Source organism: Taudactylus pleione, unplaced genomic scaffold (assembly GCF_031769625.1).
Source record: "Taudactylus pleione unplaced genomic scaffold, aTauple2 ptg000353l, whole genome shotgun sequence".
In the NCBI taxonomy this organism is placed as follows: domain Eukaryota; kingdom Metazoa; phylum Chordata; class Amphibia; order Anura; family Myobatrachidae; genus Taudactylus; species Taudactylus pleione.
This window is the reverse complement of record NW_028284754.1, coordinates 1,920,949-1,937,778: the sequence shown is the minus strand read 5'-3', so window position 1 is coordinate 1,937,778 and position 16,830 is coordinate 1,920,949. Positions and strand designations below refer to the sequence as shown.

Sequence of the window (16,830 nt, the reverse complement as noted above, 5' to 3'; positions counted from 1 at the left end):
AGATTTCAGATATAACAGATTTTTATGATCGGTGTAGATGGTGATTGGATATTGAGCCCCCTCTAAAAGGTAACACCACTCCTCAAGTGCCAATTTTATAGCAAGCAGTTCTTGGTCACCAATAGCATAGTTCCTCTCTGTGGGCAAGAATTTTCAGGAAGAAAAACCACAGGGATGAAGCTTTTCATCTTCAAATCATTGAGACAGGGCAGCACCAACACCTACAGAGGAGGTGTCCACCTCCAGAATGAATGGTCGAGTTAAATCTGGTTGTTTCAAGATTGGAGTGGAGATGAACGCTTGTTTGAGGAGTTGAAATGCGGAAGTAGCTTTGACAGGTTATTTGGTTGAGTCTGCAGTCTTGCAGGTGAGGGCTGAGATGGGTGCTACCAATGTTGAAAATCCCTTCACAAACTTGCAGTAATAGTTGGCAAAGCCTAAGAACCACTGTATGGCTTTCAGAGTTGTTGGGAGAGACCAATCAAGAACGGCTTGGAGTTTAGCAGGATCCATTTGAAGATCAGTTCCAGAGATGATGTATCCCAGAAATGGTATGCTTGATACTTCAAAAAGACACTTCTTCAGCTTGCAGAAGAGTTGATTGGAGTGTAACCTAGAAAGGACATCTTTAACTTGATTCCAATGGCTCTCTACATCCTGAGAGAAAATCAAGATATCGTCCAAGTAGACAACCACACTCTTGTACAGAAGATCTCGGAAAATTTAATTGATGAAGAATTGAAAAACAGCTGGGGTATTGCAGAGACCTAAGGGCATAACGAGATATTCGTAATGCCCATCCCTGGTGTTGAAGGCTGTTTTCCATTCGTCTCCAGGGCGAATACAAATTAAATTGTAGGCCCCTCTTAAGTCGAGTTTGGTGAAAACTGTGGCTCCTTTGACCCTGTCGAACAATTCAGTTATGAGGGGAAGAGTATAGCAATTTTAAAATGGTTATGTCATTGAGACCTTGGTAGTCAACGCATGGGCGCAACCCACCATCTTTCTTTTTGACGAAGAAAAATCCAACCCTGGCTGGAGACATGGAAGGTCAAATGAAACATTTACTAAAATTTTCCTCAATGTACTCTGACATGGCTTGAGTCTCTAAAAGAGATAGAGGATATGTTCAACCTCTGGGAGGGTTCTTCCCTGGGATCAGGTCTATAGAACAATCCCAGTTACGATGGGGAGGTAATACATCTGTGTTCTGTTTACTGAAGATGTCTAGAAATTTAAAGTAGAATTTTGGCAGACCTGCCAGAAGCTGTAGATCAGAGGATCAAACAGGTACAACCCGATGGAGGCAATTCTTGAAACAATCAGAACTCCAGGAGATGATCTGCATAGTTGACCAGTCAATCTGGGGAGAATGTCTCTGTAGCCAGGGTAGTCCAAGAACTAGAGAGTGAGAGGCTTTGGGAATCACTAGGAAGGACAACTCCTCAGAATGGAGAACCCCGATGGTAAGTTTAAGTGGTTTGGTGCAATGAGCGACGGTACTACTGGTAATGCGGCTACCATCGATGGCAGTTAGAGTGACGACTCAAGGTAAAGCTTCAACGGGAATCCGATGTTCTCGGACAAAGTCCATAGTCACGAAATTATCTGCAGCTCCAGAATCCAAAAGAGCTAGAGTAGCTCTAGAACCTTGTGGAAGCTTAAACTGAGCTTGGATGGTGGAATCTGACTTCCTAGATGATTCATCGGCAACTCCTAACTTAACCTCTCTGTCATAAGTTAGGAGGGGGCATTTCCCGGATGAATGGGACAGGATCTAACTAAATGTTGGGACAATCCACAATACATACAAAGATTCTCTTACCGCCTCTTCTGCTGTATCCCGTTCGACAAGAGAGAGCGGTTGACCTGCATGGGTTCTTTGCCCATGAGAGGAGAAGGTACACGAGGAACCGGACATGGTCTACTGCGATCAAATCGGCTTCTTTCCAGAGTACGCTCTCTATGACGAAAGTCCACTTTGTTGCAGAGAGAGACCAAATTGTCCAGCTTGGGTGGAAGATCACAGGAGGCCAGATCATCTTTGAGTCTTTCTGAGAGACCACTCCAGAAGGCAGCAATGAGAGCATCCTCATTCCCGTTGAGCTCTGATGCCAGGTTTCGGAATTGGATGACATATTGGCCAATGGTCTTACTACCGTGATAGAGATGTAAAATATGAGTTCAGGCAGAAGTGGTTCTTCCTGGCTCATTAAAAATTCAGCAAAATATGACAACGAATTCAGGATAGTTGGAGAGCAAAGGATCCGATTTCTCCCAGAGGGTTGAGGCCCAATCCAGTGCTTGACCAGAGAGCAGAGAGATAATGTAGGCAACTCGAGTTCTGGCTGTCAGGAAGTTGGCAGGTTGAAGTTCAAAATGAATTTGACATTGTTTCAGAAACCCTCTGCATAACTTGGGGTTGCCATTGAACTTGCTCGGAGGTGCGAGCTGAAGACGAGCAGAAGGAGGTGCTGGAGGAGCAGTTGGCACAGCGGGGGAAGAAGCAACGTGAGCACCATCTGGAGTGGGGTGTGCCAGCAAGGCCTGAATGCTGTCCAAATAAGACGACATATCCTGAATGAATTGAATCAATTGTAACGGAGAGGTCGTTTGTCTTTTCAGATGAGATCGCACATCTTGAGCGAAATCGACCCCAGATCCTTGACAACTTGCCGAGTCCATTGGGCCACTGCAAACTGTCACAGTCATGGGATCTTGAGGCTGTGTTCCCGGGCTGGGTCTTGGACCTGTGCTATTAAACTCAGATGCTCTCTGGAGCAGACTTGGTTTGATAAAGTTCCTACGCATGAAAAAGTATAGAACTGTAGATGCTAATGAATGCATGTAGAAGGATGGCTGAAATGCTGGAGACAGCAGGGAAACTGTTCGTCCTGTGGCTGGGAAGCTGTAAGGAGAATGGTGGTAGCACAGGAGCTACTAGGTGCGGCTAGGAAGCCGTAAGATGATTGGTGGTAGCATGGAAGCTACCTGGAGTGGCTGGGTAGCTCTATGATGAGTGGTGGTAGCACGTAAGCTACTTGGAGCAGCTGGGTAGCCGTAAGGTGAACGGTGGCAGTACAGACTGCTTGGAACAGCTTAGGAAGCCGTAAGGTGAACGGTGGGAGTATGGACTGCTTGGAGTGGCTTAGGAAGCTGTAAGGTGAATGGTGGCAGTACAGACTGCTTGGAGCAGCCGGGAAGCCATAAGGTGAGTGGTGGTAGCACGGGATACATGATGCAGCTGGGAAGCCGTAAGGTGAAGTATAAGCTGGATGGTAGCAAATACCTATGGAGCTCAGTGGGAAGGCTCACTTAGTTAGACTAGAAAACTAGTTGCACTGGCAATTTACTAGTGGGACAGGAGGTTCCTTTATACCAGCTGCTGGATGCTGACTGGCCAGATCCAGAGGGAGAGCTGCTCCATTGGTGGAGACAGCATCACAGGTTCAGGACCAAGATGGCTGTGCCCATCTATACTGGGAGTGTGGCAGGAGCGCTCTTGGATGACAGCAAAGCTGAGGGAGACAGAGTGCAGGTACCGGCGGGGAGTGGAGAAGACAGCAGTCACACGGGAGCAGATGCAGAGACAGCAGCGAACTGCCAGGGAGTTGTAATGCCGTGGGACAGCGCCCGGACAGGGTCTAATGTGGAGGTCTCCATGGCGGCTTGTGACACATTCAACATAATGACGAAATAAACAAGTTACCCCTGAGGCGAACTATCTGTGAGTAGATGAAACGAGACATGATTCTCTAATTTCAAACAATGTTAACCTGCTTTGGCCACAAGCATTTGCTCCCAAACAGTGTCCTTACTGGCAAGAAGCTAAACTTGCAGCTCTACTACTATGTGCCTACTTGCTTGCTTATTTTTAGACTCTACTTAAACACAAGCAGCTACCCAGGCATATCCAAAATGGAGGACTGACCAGTATCTGCGCAATTATGTAGATCTGAGCAATCTGCTTCATGCTGCACAGTGGTTCAAATAATTGCCTCATTAGACAATATATCAGCTACTTAACAAATTATTGTGCCAGCCACTAAGTGTGTACCTTAATTATGAGCACTATTTTGATATTATCATATAAATAACGTGTACAAATGTTATACACAGAAATGGTTAGCAGTGTTTAATACCAATATATTAGAGAGATAATAACAAGTTATTTTTTGAAAGAGGCTATTTAGAGATGGTTATATACTGTAGGGACTCATGTGGTTATTGCAAGAATATCATGCAGGAATCTGAGTCTGTAAACAGTGTATTTTTTACAGCCATCCTAATGTCTGGTGCTGTGGGTTTGCAATTAATAATAATTTCTTTACTGACAATCTGAATAACTGAATAATATACAGTACATGGAAATGAGGCTGAGAGCTTATGTGACCTTCTATTATACAAGGGATGTAGCTATGATGCCGATGGATGGGACACTGGCTGTTGAAATCCCGGCATCGGAATCCATAAATCTCAATGCCTATACAACAACTACAGTGGAATTTTCAGAATTTTACCATTTTTATAACTTTCAGTATGTGTTTGGTACAGTATTATTTACAGAATCAGGCTGTTTACTGAAGTTCACGGCTTAGGTCTATTGTTCATTTATGTATATTTTCTAATCTGCTGTTTTTATAAGTGTATATAATTGTATATAAAAAAATCAGCAAATGTATAGTGCATCCATGTTGTTATAGGAATAGCTAGTTTATAATTATTCTTAGATTTATTAAGTAGAAATGTCTTATCAGCTCATCTTACTTTTGTAGTGATTATGGTTGCAGCGTTATTTCGATTCTAATACATAAATATAGCATAGCTACACATGAGTGGAATTTTAATTATAAAGAGGAATCTGCTTTTAAAGACATGAATAAATGCGTATAAGCTACAATTACATACCTGTGACTGTGTTGTTTCTATCAGTGAGTAAATATTTGTTATCAAGTTTGTATCCCAGTAATCTAAAGCCGATGCATCTGTTAATACCAGGATGAAAGATTTGGGTGGAGAATTCTCCAAGGCGAGTTTCAGTCCTCCCATAGCAAGCTCCGGACAATCACCACCTCCATAGGCTATGAGATTGTTGAAGAAATCTTTAAACTCTGCCTTATATTGTGTAAACCTAACTGGCCCAATAGCTGTGAAAATAATGCAAAAAAAAAAAATGTTTAGCATACTGATGGCTTTTATTGCCTTGAAAGTCTTTCCTGCAAACTTAACTGAATATTTTTTTTTCCTCTACCTGTGCTTTCCAACAAATTCTTGAAACTGTATAAATCCTGATAAAGTAAGTTTATTTTTTTGCCTCTGGACATGATGAAAATCCACTCTTTGGTTACAAATGTGTCCAATGAACTAAGTAGAGTGGATCTCTTTCACATCCAATGCAATGAAAATAGACAATTATGTTCTGATGATATAAAACCTTTTCTGAAAAACACAGTAGGAAATCTGAAAATGTAGGCATTGTAGTAAATAAAATTAGCTGCATGAACAGCACCAAGGATACCCTATAACCAGTGATGTGCGGTGCCTCCCCAGCCAGGTAAATGGCTGGGGAGGCACTGGCTAGTATCAGAGCCAAATTATTTTAAACATACATATATGAACCCAAGGGTTCATGTGGGCATTATTCAAAGGTTCATGTGGGCATTATACAAAGGTGTATGGTGTGAGCTGCAGTAATCAAAAGAAATGGTCAAGCAATTAATGAAATTAAATAAAATTTGTTTATTATTAGTGGTAACAAAATACATCAAATTACTGTCATGGATAAACAAATTTGTGAAAATGTTTTCACTAGTGCAGACAAGAAATTATTTCAATTTAAATGATTAAAAATAACAATACAAATAAAATTGTTTAAAGTTATAAATATATCACAAGATAAAAATAGGCATAAGAAATTGATAAACTTAAAAATAAAAAATAAAGTATAAAATAAAAGCTATAAAGTCTCACTTTGTTACAATGTGTTCAACACACCTGGCCGCTTTTTCTACCTGCACTACCAGAGAAAGTGGGCAGGTGCAGTGAAATCTGATGCAACAAAGTGAGACTTTTTAGCTTTTATTTTATACTTAATTTTTAGAATGATCAATCTTTAATCATTGTAATATTATACTTTTAAATTTAAACAATTTTATTTATATTGTTATTTTTAATAACTTTAATTTATTTTTATGAATTAAAAAATGTATTTTCTATAATTTTTTGTCTGTACTAGTGAAAACATTTTTAACAATTTATTTATCCATGACAGTAATTTTATGTATTTTGTTGCCACTAATAAATAAACAAATTTTTCATTATATGTTTGGTCATTCATTTTGCTTAGTACAACTCACACTTCATTAGCGAGTGTAAGGTAGATAATATTTCTACCTTGTATAAACCAAAAGTCAGTTTCGGCTGGGTCTCCTTAGTTCCAGTATTATATAAATATGTTTATGTGTTGTGATATGTGCCAATATTAGTAGGGTCAACTGGAAATAACCTGATACATGTGAAGGGTCTGAAAAAGACAATAGACACCAAACTGTGATGATTTAACATATGGGTCTTTTACTATACATCAGCATTAACCCTACAAATGCTGATTTCTATGCAACAAATATAATTGATGTCAACTTCTGGGGGCATATCCAATTGGCCACAAGGTTTTTCCCGCACGCTCCTAATACCCAAGATATTCAATTTAAAAAAATGGATGTAGGGATTTCTGCTGGCAAAATCTAGCAGTGGGTGAAGAATGAAAACGTCACTTTATTCCAGCTGCTCCAGTCTCTACTGTTCCTGGCGGCTGCTTCTCCTCACTCCCTGAACTGACTGCGGCTAGTTGCTGCACGGACTTCTTAAAGTAAGTGACTGCACTGCACACAGAGGTGACACACACTTGACACGCAGTGGATGGAGTAATGGGATCATACACATGACTGGGGGGGGGTCACACACAATTGACAGGTGGACACACACACACACACACACACACACACACAGCATTTTCCTACCACAAACATGCGAGCAGTTCAGGCTAAAAGACAACCAAGTGACGTGGTCAATGACGCTGCTTTGTTAATTATGCACACCCTTAAAACGCCCGTTTTGACCGTTTGGGACACCTGCATTTGGATCTCCACTCCCCGTTTTCAAGCACCTTCCCCTGTTACCACCCACAAATGCCTCATCCTGTCACTCAAATTAGCAGGCATTCGCTATATTGCGAGCACACGATTTCTGACCGCACTGACTGGTTCGCGTATGCGTATTAAAACCCATACGCAGATGTGCGAACATCGCTCGGAACGAACGAGCGGCCGCTTACGAGCGGCTCTGAATCAGGCCCTGAATACGGTGTAAAAGTAAAACCTGCGATAATGACGTCATACCTCCGATATTAACGCAAAAACGATGTTATCGCTCCCATATTGAATACCCTTAATAGAAAAGTTACTTCTATTGCTGGTCATACAATATAGAGGTTTAGTCTCCCATATCCAAAATGCTTGGGACCAGGGCTATTTTGGATAACGGCATATTCCGTATTTTGGAATAATTGCATACCATATTGAAATATCTTGGGAATAGGACCCAAATATACCTACAGAATGCATTTATGTGTTATATACACCTTATACACACAGCCTGCAGGTCATTTTATACAATATATTCAATAATTTTGCGGTTCAACCAAAGTTTGTGTACAGAAATGAAATTCATTTATGTTTCATATACACCTTATATACACAGCCTGAAGGTAATTTTATACAATATTTTTAAAAATTTGTGCCTTAGACAAAGTTTGTGTACATTGAACCATCAAAAATCAAAGGTTTCATTATCTCAGTCATGCCAAAAAAATTCTGTATTTCGGAATATTCCGTATTTCGGAATATTTTTGGATATGGGAGACTCAACCTGTACAATTATCTGTCAGACATCTGTCCAATCTGGCTGGTTGGAATTAAAACATGGTAGTGTATGGGAGCAAATGACATAAGACTATATGGTCGCAAACACTGGAAAAATGACAAAACGATTGTTCAAATTGGTTACATTTGTTTTCCATTTTTTTCTGTATTGATTGTCTTTTGCTCCCATACATTACCAGGTTTTCATTCCAACCAGCCAGATTGGACAGCTGTCTGACAAATAATTTTATAGTGTATACCTAGTATAAGAGACCCAAGGAATGTCTTATGTTGATACTAACTTACTAATACCCCTTTTCACTACTACAATAACCCAGGTTATTGCTGTGTCTTCCCGGGTAGCCACTCACTGGAAAAGGGTCCCTTAAAAATAACCTGGGTCAAGTGACCTGGGAATCCAACCCTGGTAGCTACCATGGTTGGACCCGGGATGGACCTGGGTAATGGTGAAGTGTAAATGGCACGACCCGGGTCATGCCTAAAATGAGCTGATTGCAGCTGTGGAGCAGTCACCTCCCACTTTCTATTACCTCACAAGTTTAGCAGGGCAGGCCTGGGTTCAGTGTGAACGGAGCTGACCCAGGAATGACCCGGATCGAATGTGCAGTGTAAAAGGGGTCTGACTTGGGTTGGAACCATATCTGAAAACCCTGGTCAGACCCGGGTTTTTGTTTAAAAATGGGTATTACTATCTTGAGTGCAAGAATCTCCTACCTTCCAAGAAAGAAACATCAATAAAGCATTTACCTTATGAACCAGTTTTGAATGATATTACACTTATTTCCTATATATTGCCCTTGTCATTTTATGCTGTGGAATTTCCCAGTGCGGCTGAATAATAGGCTGCTTATTACTAACTGTGATGAATATCATACTGACTATTCCCCTAGTCCAGTGGTTCCAAACCTTTTTTGAACCACGGCACAATAGAGTATCAGCATTGTTTTCACGGCACCCTTAAGCCAAAAGTGTGTTATTGAGAAATTCAGAAACATTTTAGTAAAGTAGTAAAGTGAACTAAATTGTGCTGACTTGTCATCCTTAGGTTCAGTTATGTGGTGGTGGACAGCATTGCGCTTCTGTTTGTCCACATAATTACATTACATTGACCATAAAGTATTAGATTTGGTGCTGGACCACCAACCTGAGGCACCCCTGCAAGTGTCCCAAGGCACCCCAGGGTGCCACGGTGCACAGTTTGGGAACCACTGCCCTAGTCATTACTTCATGTCATTGATTTTTTAGTGTAGCTTAACAATAGGCTAATAATTTCTAATGTAACTGTTTTTAATAGCATACTGCCTATTGCTCCAGTCATTTTCTCAATGCCAGTGATTTCTCAGTGTGGCAGAACAATAGGCTGCTAATTACTAACCAATGAATATCACACTTGCTATGCACCCAGTGATTCATTCAGTGTCAGTTTTTTCTTAGTGTGACTGAACAATAGGCTGCTAATGATCAACTGTGACTAATACAGTAGTACACTACCATTCAAATTATTTATACCATGACCTAAGTAACTACATTATGAGTAACACTAAAGGTGGCTACACACCTGGGCGACACATCCACTGACCCAGGGATCTGCAGACAGAGCAACAGATTGCTAAACCAATATACACTTAATAATCTGCTGCTAAATGTGTCAGTGCTGACATCTCAACTAGGCAGGCATTTAAATTTGCCCGCCCAGTAGAGATGTCAATCGCCGGAGGTTCCAGCAGTAAGTATACGGGTGGTCAGTGGATTGCCCATACACACAACCAAACGTGCAGATATATCAGCAAGATAAATTGTCATCAACAGATGCGCTATGTCAATGAATTGCATAATTCGCAGACATATCATCTGCACACACCAGCCGATGCACTACAGATACACTATGGACCTCATTCAGAGCCGCTCGCAAAATGCAAGCGCTCACTCTGAATGAGGGCGGCCGCTTCCTCTTTAATATCCAGCCTTCTGGCCGCACCCTAAGCTGTGGGTGACCAGGATGAGACCCTTGGGGTCGGGTCTCTTCTCCCGCAAGCCCCAGGTAGCTTCTTACTGCTGAGGTCAGTAGGGCCACCTACAAACAGCAGGTGTTCCTTCAGGAGCGCCTCAGTTTGTCCGGCCACCCCCCCTCCCCGCCTACAAAACAGGGCGAGCTGTCGATCAACATCAACAGCTGCCCTTTTTGTAGTGAGCCCCGGAGCGAGTGAATTTGTCACTTGCTCTGGAGCTAGCGCACGCGCACTGCGGCCGCTGTGCGTGTGCAGGGCCTCACCATAATCCCGATTGCGAGCACAAAGGCGCTTGCGAGCGGGTCTGATTGAGGTCCAATATGTTAATTATTGAATTGAAGTGTATCTATCAGACCCATTGCCACAGGTGTATAAAATCAAGCACCTAGCCATGCAGTCTCCATTTGCAATCATTTGTGATACAAAATGGGTCAGTGACTTCAAGTGTGGTACTGCGATAGGTTGTCACCTTTGCAATAACACATTTCGTGAAATTTCATCTCTGCTGGATGTTTCACAGTCAATTGTATATTATATAATTAGAAAGTGGAAGCATTTATGAACAACAGCAACTCAGCCACAGGCAGAAGACACATGGGGCTTGATACAGAGATGGACGCATATGCAATTGCCATGCAGATCGAGTGATTGTTTGCCATTATGCATCACAGTGCACATGTGCGTAGGCAGCTCTGTGATCACGCAGGCCAAGGAGACCCATTGCAAAGTGATTGACTGATAGTTGAGCATTTGGGGGGGTGGGTGAAAGGGGGGTTGTTAGCGAAACGCAGGCATGCCTGGCTGTTTGAATGCCATTACATGGGCGTGCATAAATTAGCCACTGCTATTGCATACGCAGCTCTGCTTGTCAGCAGAGCACCCAAAGGTGCGGCAGGTCAGTTCTGCTGAAAGGGTGAGATGGCCGCCGATGTACTAATATGCCAATGTTACCAATATTTACACAGGTATGCATCATCGCACGCAGGTAGGAAGGCATCAATGGGCGTCTTTATGCTCGCGTGATCTTTGCTAATATGAGAATATATTAGCAGCTGTGTTCCATGCAAAATTGCAGCTGAAAATGCATTAGCGTCCGTGTCTGAATCAGGCCCATGGTGTGTAAAAGTTGTCAACGCTCTGCAGATTCCATAGATGAAGAGTTCCAAACTTCCACTGGCATTAATGTAAGCACAAAAACTGTGTGGTGGGAGCTTAATGGAATTTGTTTCCACGGCCAAGCAGCTGCAGGCAAGCCTCATATCACCAAGTCCAATGCCAAGCATTGGATGGAGTGGTGTAAAGCACACTGACACTGGACTGTGGAGCAGTGTAAATGTGTTCTGTGGAGTGATGAATCTTGCATCTCTGTTTGGCAGGCAGATGGGCAAGTCTGGGTTTGGCAGATGCTGGGAGAACATTACCTGCCTGACTGCTTTGTGCCAACTGTGAAGTTTGGTGGAGGAGGGATAATGGTATGGGGCTGTTTTTCAGGGTTTGGGCTAGGCCCCTTATCTCCAGTGAAGGGTATTCTTCAGCATACCAAGACATTCTAGACAATGCTATACTTTCAACATTTTGGAAACAGTTTGGGGTAGGCGCTTTTCTATTCCAACATGACTGTGCCCCTATGCACAAAGCAAGGACTATAAAGACATGGTTTGATTAGTTCAGTGTGGAAAAACTTGACTGGCCTGCACAGAGGGCCTCATTCAGACCCGGTCGCAAGCACTGAGCACTCACAAGCGGGTTGATGTTGAGGCCCTGCACACGCGCAGCGGCCGCACTGCTCGTGCACAAGCCCCAGAGCGAGAGAGAAATTCTCTCGCTCTGGGGCTCACTACAAAAGGGGCAGCTGTCGATGGTGATCAACAGCTCGCACAGTTTTGTAGGTGGGGTGGGGGGTGGCTGGCCAAACAGAGGCATTCCCGAATGCCTGCTGTTTGGGAGCAGCCCCACTGACATCACTCGTGATGTCAGTGGAGAGCTTCCAGCTCTATTAGAGCCGAAAGCTCACTGGGACTTGCGGCAGATGAGACCCTACCACAAGGGTTTTGTCGTAAGCTCCGATGGTGGCAATGGTTTTGATCATCGCTACCATCAACCTGGGTGGTCACCTACAGCTTAGCGAGCGGCCAGGAGGCTGGCTCTTTACAGAGAAGCAGATGCCCTCATTCAGAGCTAGCGCTCGCATTTTGCAAGCGGCTCTGAATGAGGTCCAGAGCCCTTACCTCAATCCCATCAAGCACCTTAGGGATAAACTGGAGTGAATATTGAGAGCCAGGCCTTCTTGTCCAACAACAGTGCTTGACCTCATAAATGCACTAAAGAATGAATGGGCACCAATTTCCACAGAAACACTCCAAAATCTTGTGGAAAGCCTTCCAAGAAGAGTGAAATCTTTTATAGCTGCAAAAGGGGGACCAACTCCATATTAAAGTATATACATTTGAATACAATGTCATACAGTCCCAGGCATCCAAATACTTTTGTCCATATAGTGTATGTTGTATGGCGTTTGACTGAACAACATATTTTGTAGGGGGGATGTAGTTATGAGACCGGCAGCCGCGATGCCGCCGGTCTTAATCCCGATACTGAAAGACCGGCATGGGACTTAAGATAGGCGTCTAAATACCAATGCCTACCTTAAACCCGACACCAGAACACAGAAGGATGCCAGGCCAAACAAGGTAAGTCTGGGGCATCCTTAGTGTTAGCCATGTGGGGGGGAGGATTAAGTTTAGATAGCATAGCGGTTATAGCATTAGGTTTTGGGGGGAGGTTAGTGTTAGGCACCCCTGGGGGGTTAGGGTTAGGCACTAATTGGGGAGGGTTAGGTTTAGGCACAAAGGTAGGAGACTTAGGTTTAGGCTTATGTTAATTTCACATATTTTCTATGTCATTTAGGTTAGCATTATCAATAAATGTTAAGTTTTTAGATATAGTATTCTTGCTTATCAGAGGTTTTGTTTTTGCCCTCAGTAACTTTAGTTCTAGTGATACTACATTAAACTACATTAAACCTTGGGAGCTCGACTATCACAGTGCCTATAAGCAAACTTTGTACGTTAGAAGGCCTTTATACTGTTTTATTTATCCATACTGAATATTTCTTAGCGTGGACTCATTTTCACTGAATGACTCACGTTATAAGCAACTTAGGCTAAGTGTTATTGTTAGTTAAGATCTATGCAACTGTATTGCTAGCTGCTGTCAGTAACAACTTTTTTGCTACAATTTAAAAAATAAATGATTCTAACATCAATCTAGTACACACATCCTTGTTTAGTCCTAATATTAACTATTAATTATCAGTAAAAGATAACCTTATTATTTCACCGAGGCTGTAAAAGCCCTCTTTTGGTTCATACAAGGGCATGTACAGTAGTCACCAGTTGGGATGCCTGTGGTCAGAACACTGGTGCTTGAATCCCAACAGCAGTTGGAATCCCGGTTCCAGAATCCTGATCGCTAACATCCCAAAGGAAAGTATTAGGGTTAGGTTTAGGGTTACTGGTTTGGGTTAGGATCTAGGAGGATGGTTAGGGGCAGGGTTAGGTTTAGGGTTACTGGTTTGGGTTAGGTACTAGGAGGAGGGTTAGGGTTTGACTGCGGGAGGGTGGAGGTTAGGGTTAGACTGCGAGAAGGGTGGGTTAGGATTAGGGGGAGGGTTAAAGGTTAGGGTTAGAACACTTACCTAATTGTGTTTGGATTCTGACTGTCGGGATGCCGCTGTCAGACTTCTGACCACCGGCATCCCGGCCCCCGGGATCATGTACCCAACCCCATACAAGGTAGCACTATTATCTACCACCTCTGCAAGAAGTAAATTTACTCTAAGACTGACTAATAGAGCCCTATGTATTAATAATTGCAGAACTGCCACAATTATTAAGTATTCATTTTGCAGAGGATATTTTAATTATTAATAAAAATGTCTCTGCTATGTACTAAGGGAAGCTCACAGGACAGCAGTTGTGATAATTGCTACCCTTGCAAGGTCTTTCCTAAAATGTCAGGAATGTACTGTAACTCAATTTTGTTGTCTTCGATCTGCAGTGCATGCGTGGCAGCTACAATTATGAGCTTTATGCAGTGCTTAAAGTGGTCCAAGAGAAGTGGGGGAACTCACCCTCCTTCTCTCCCAAAAAATGACAATGCGCACAGTAGGCGCGTGGTTAAAAAAGGGATGTGGCTCCCAAAAGACAGGGGTGTGGCCACAAAATAAATGGGAGTGGTCACACAATTGTATTCCCAATTCAAATTACACCACTCAGTAGCACAATCTTGATTCACCCGATTCACATTACATCACATAGTAGTGGCCCTTATTCATGTATGACACACAGCAGTGCCCTTTTTACACAATGCCCACATTTGTGCCCCTTATACACAATGCCCACAGTAGTAGTGCCTCTTATACAATGTCCACAGCAGTAGTGCCCCTTATGCAAATGCAATGCCCATTGTAGTAGTGCCCCTGATGTAGCCCCCCCAGTAGTGGTACCCATTATGCAGTGCCCACAGTAGTGGTGCCCCTTCTGCAGTGCCCCCAGTAATGGTAGTGCCCCTTTTGCAATGGTCCCAGTAGTGGTAGTGCCCCTTATGTAGTGCCCACAGTAGTGGTAGTGCCCCTTATGCAGTGCCCATAGTGATAGTGCCCCTTATTCAGTGCCCCTTATGCAGTGCCCTCAGTAGTGGTGCCCCTTTTGCAGTGCCACTAGTAGTGGTGCTCCTTATGCAGTGCCCCTTATTCAGTGCCTCCAGTAGTGGTGCCCTTTATGCAGAGCCCAAAGTAGTGGTAGTGCCCATTATTCAGTGCCCCCAGGATTGGTGCCCCTTATGCAGTGCCCCCAGGAGTGGTGCCCCTTGTAGTAATGCCCCATAGTAATACCTCCAATAGTAGTGCTCCCTGTAATTGTGTCCCCTGAGTAATGTGCCCCCAGTAGTAGTGCCCCCTAAGTAATGCCCCCTGTAGTTGTGCCCCCTAAGTAATGCCCCCAGTAGTAGTGCCCCCTAAGTAATGCACCCTGTAGTTGTGCCCCCTAAGTAATGCCCCCAGTAGTAGTGCCCCCTATGTAATGCCCCCAGTAGTAGGCCCCCTAAGTAATGCTCCCTGTAGTTGTGCCCCCTAAGTAATGCCCCCTGTAGTTGTGCTTCCTAAGTAATGCCCCCTGTAGTTGTGCCCCCTAAGTAATGCCCCCTGTAGTTGTGCCCCCTAAGTAATGCCCCCTGTAGTTGTGCCCCCTAAGTAATGCCCCCTGTAGTTGTGCCCCCTAAGTAATGCCCCCTGTAGCTGTGCCCCCTAAGTAATTTCCCCAGTAGTAGTGCCCCCTAAGTAATGCACCCTGTAGTTGTGACCCCTAAGTAATGCCCCCAGTAGTAGTGCCCCCTATGTAATGCCCCCAGTAGTAGGGCCCCTAAGTAATGCTCCCTGTAGTTGTGCCCCCTAAGTAATGCCACCAGTAGTAGTGCCCCCTAAGTATTGCCCCCCTGTAGTTGTGCCCCCTAAGTGATGCCCCCAGTAGTAGTGTCCCCTAAGTAATGCCCCCTGTAGTTGTGCCCCCTAAGTAATGCCCCCTGTAGTTGTGCCCCCTAAGTAATGCCCCATGTAGTTGTTCCCCCTAAGTAATGCTCCCAGTAGTAGTGTTCCCTAAGTAATACCCCCTGTAGCTGTGCCTCCTAAGTAATGCCCCCAGTAGTAGTGCCCCTAAGTAATGCCTCCCTATAGTAGAGCCCCTAAGTAATGCCCCCTCTAGTTGTGCCCCCTGAGGAATACCCCCTGTAGATGTGCCCCCTAAGTAATGCCCCTGAGTAATGCCTCCAGTAGTAGTGCCCCCTAAGTAAGGCCCCCAGTAGTAGTGCCCCTGAATAATGCCCCCTGTAGTTGTACCCCCTAAGTAATGCTCCCTGTAGTTGTGCCCCCTGAGTAATGTCCCCTGTAGTTGTGCCCCCTGAGTAATGCCCCACAGCCCCATATTGTGAAGCCGATAAAAATAAATAAATAAATAAAACCTAATACTTACTTTAAGTCCCGTTCCCACATCCACTGCTGTTGCCTGGTCCGCTGAGCAGCTCCTCTGAACTATGGGAGAGACATCATGATGTTTCTCCCATAGTGCACTGCACTCAACATGAGCCGGAAGCTGGAGCTCATGAGTGAGGTCCAGCCTCCGGCTACTGCTGGTGCTGCAGGGAGGGAGCTGGGTGCCCGCTGGTAAGAAAATCTCAGCGGGTGTCCGGCAAATTCAGTCTCCCTGGGGTTAGGTGGGTCGGAGGAGGCGGAACTGGTTCGTCTCATAAAATAAGTGGCGGAACGCAATTCCACCCCGTTCCGGCCCACTTTAACCCCTGGCTTTATGGCAGGTATATTCGTGCCAGCAGGTGGCCCGTGGCCAACGCAGAAAGGGAGACAAGGCTGTATCTATCTGTGAAAAAAGGGGCTGTCTGGATTCTCATGTGCCACTGAGTGTACACTTATTTCGCAGTGGTTTACAGAAAAAATGTAAAGTCCCAGTGAAAGTTACAATCTACCACATGTACACACATAAACACACTAGTAAAAGCCATCTAATCTACAGTATGTTTATGGATTGTGGTAGGAAACCGGAGTAAACCCACATAAGCACAGGGAGAAAAATATTTGAATGCCTGAATAAGCTTGAGAAGATATAAGCACACTGTTTTTTTATTTAGTACAGTACTAGTTAGAGCTGGTTTTTGTTGATAGTTTAGAATTGGTAGAGGTCATTTGACAATCATTTTCGTTTAGCCTATTAGCTGCCCCGTAGAGGTGGAGTTTAGCAGTAGTATGTTAGGGCTGGAGGAGAAGTCAACATCCTCTTTCCAGTTTGTGATCTGATCTCATCCTGGACTGTTAA

At 43.9% G+C, this 16,830-nt stretch overlaps 1 protein-coding gene across 3 annotated transcripts in view; it reads right to left on the bottom strand.

The window, feature by feature from the left end:
* The window catches only part of LOC148508608 (uromodulin-like), a 96,802-nt gene that overhangs the window by 45,864 nt on the left and 34,108 nt on the right, over window positions 1–16,830 (bottom strand). For all 3 annotated transcript variants that reach the window (XM_088444306.1, XM_088444307.1, XM_088444308.1), the window contains one exon: window positions 4,909–5,147. In XM_088444306.1, the coding sequence (XP_088300432.1) occupies window positions 4,909–5,147 (239 nt within the window). The remainder of the gene's footprint in view (window positions 1–4,908; window positions 5,148–16,830) is intronic.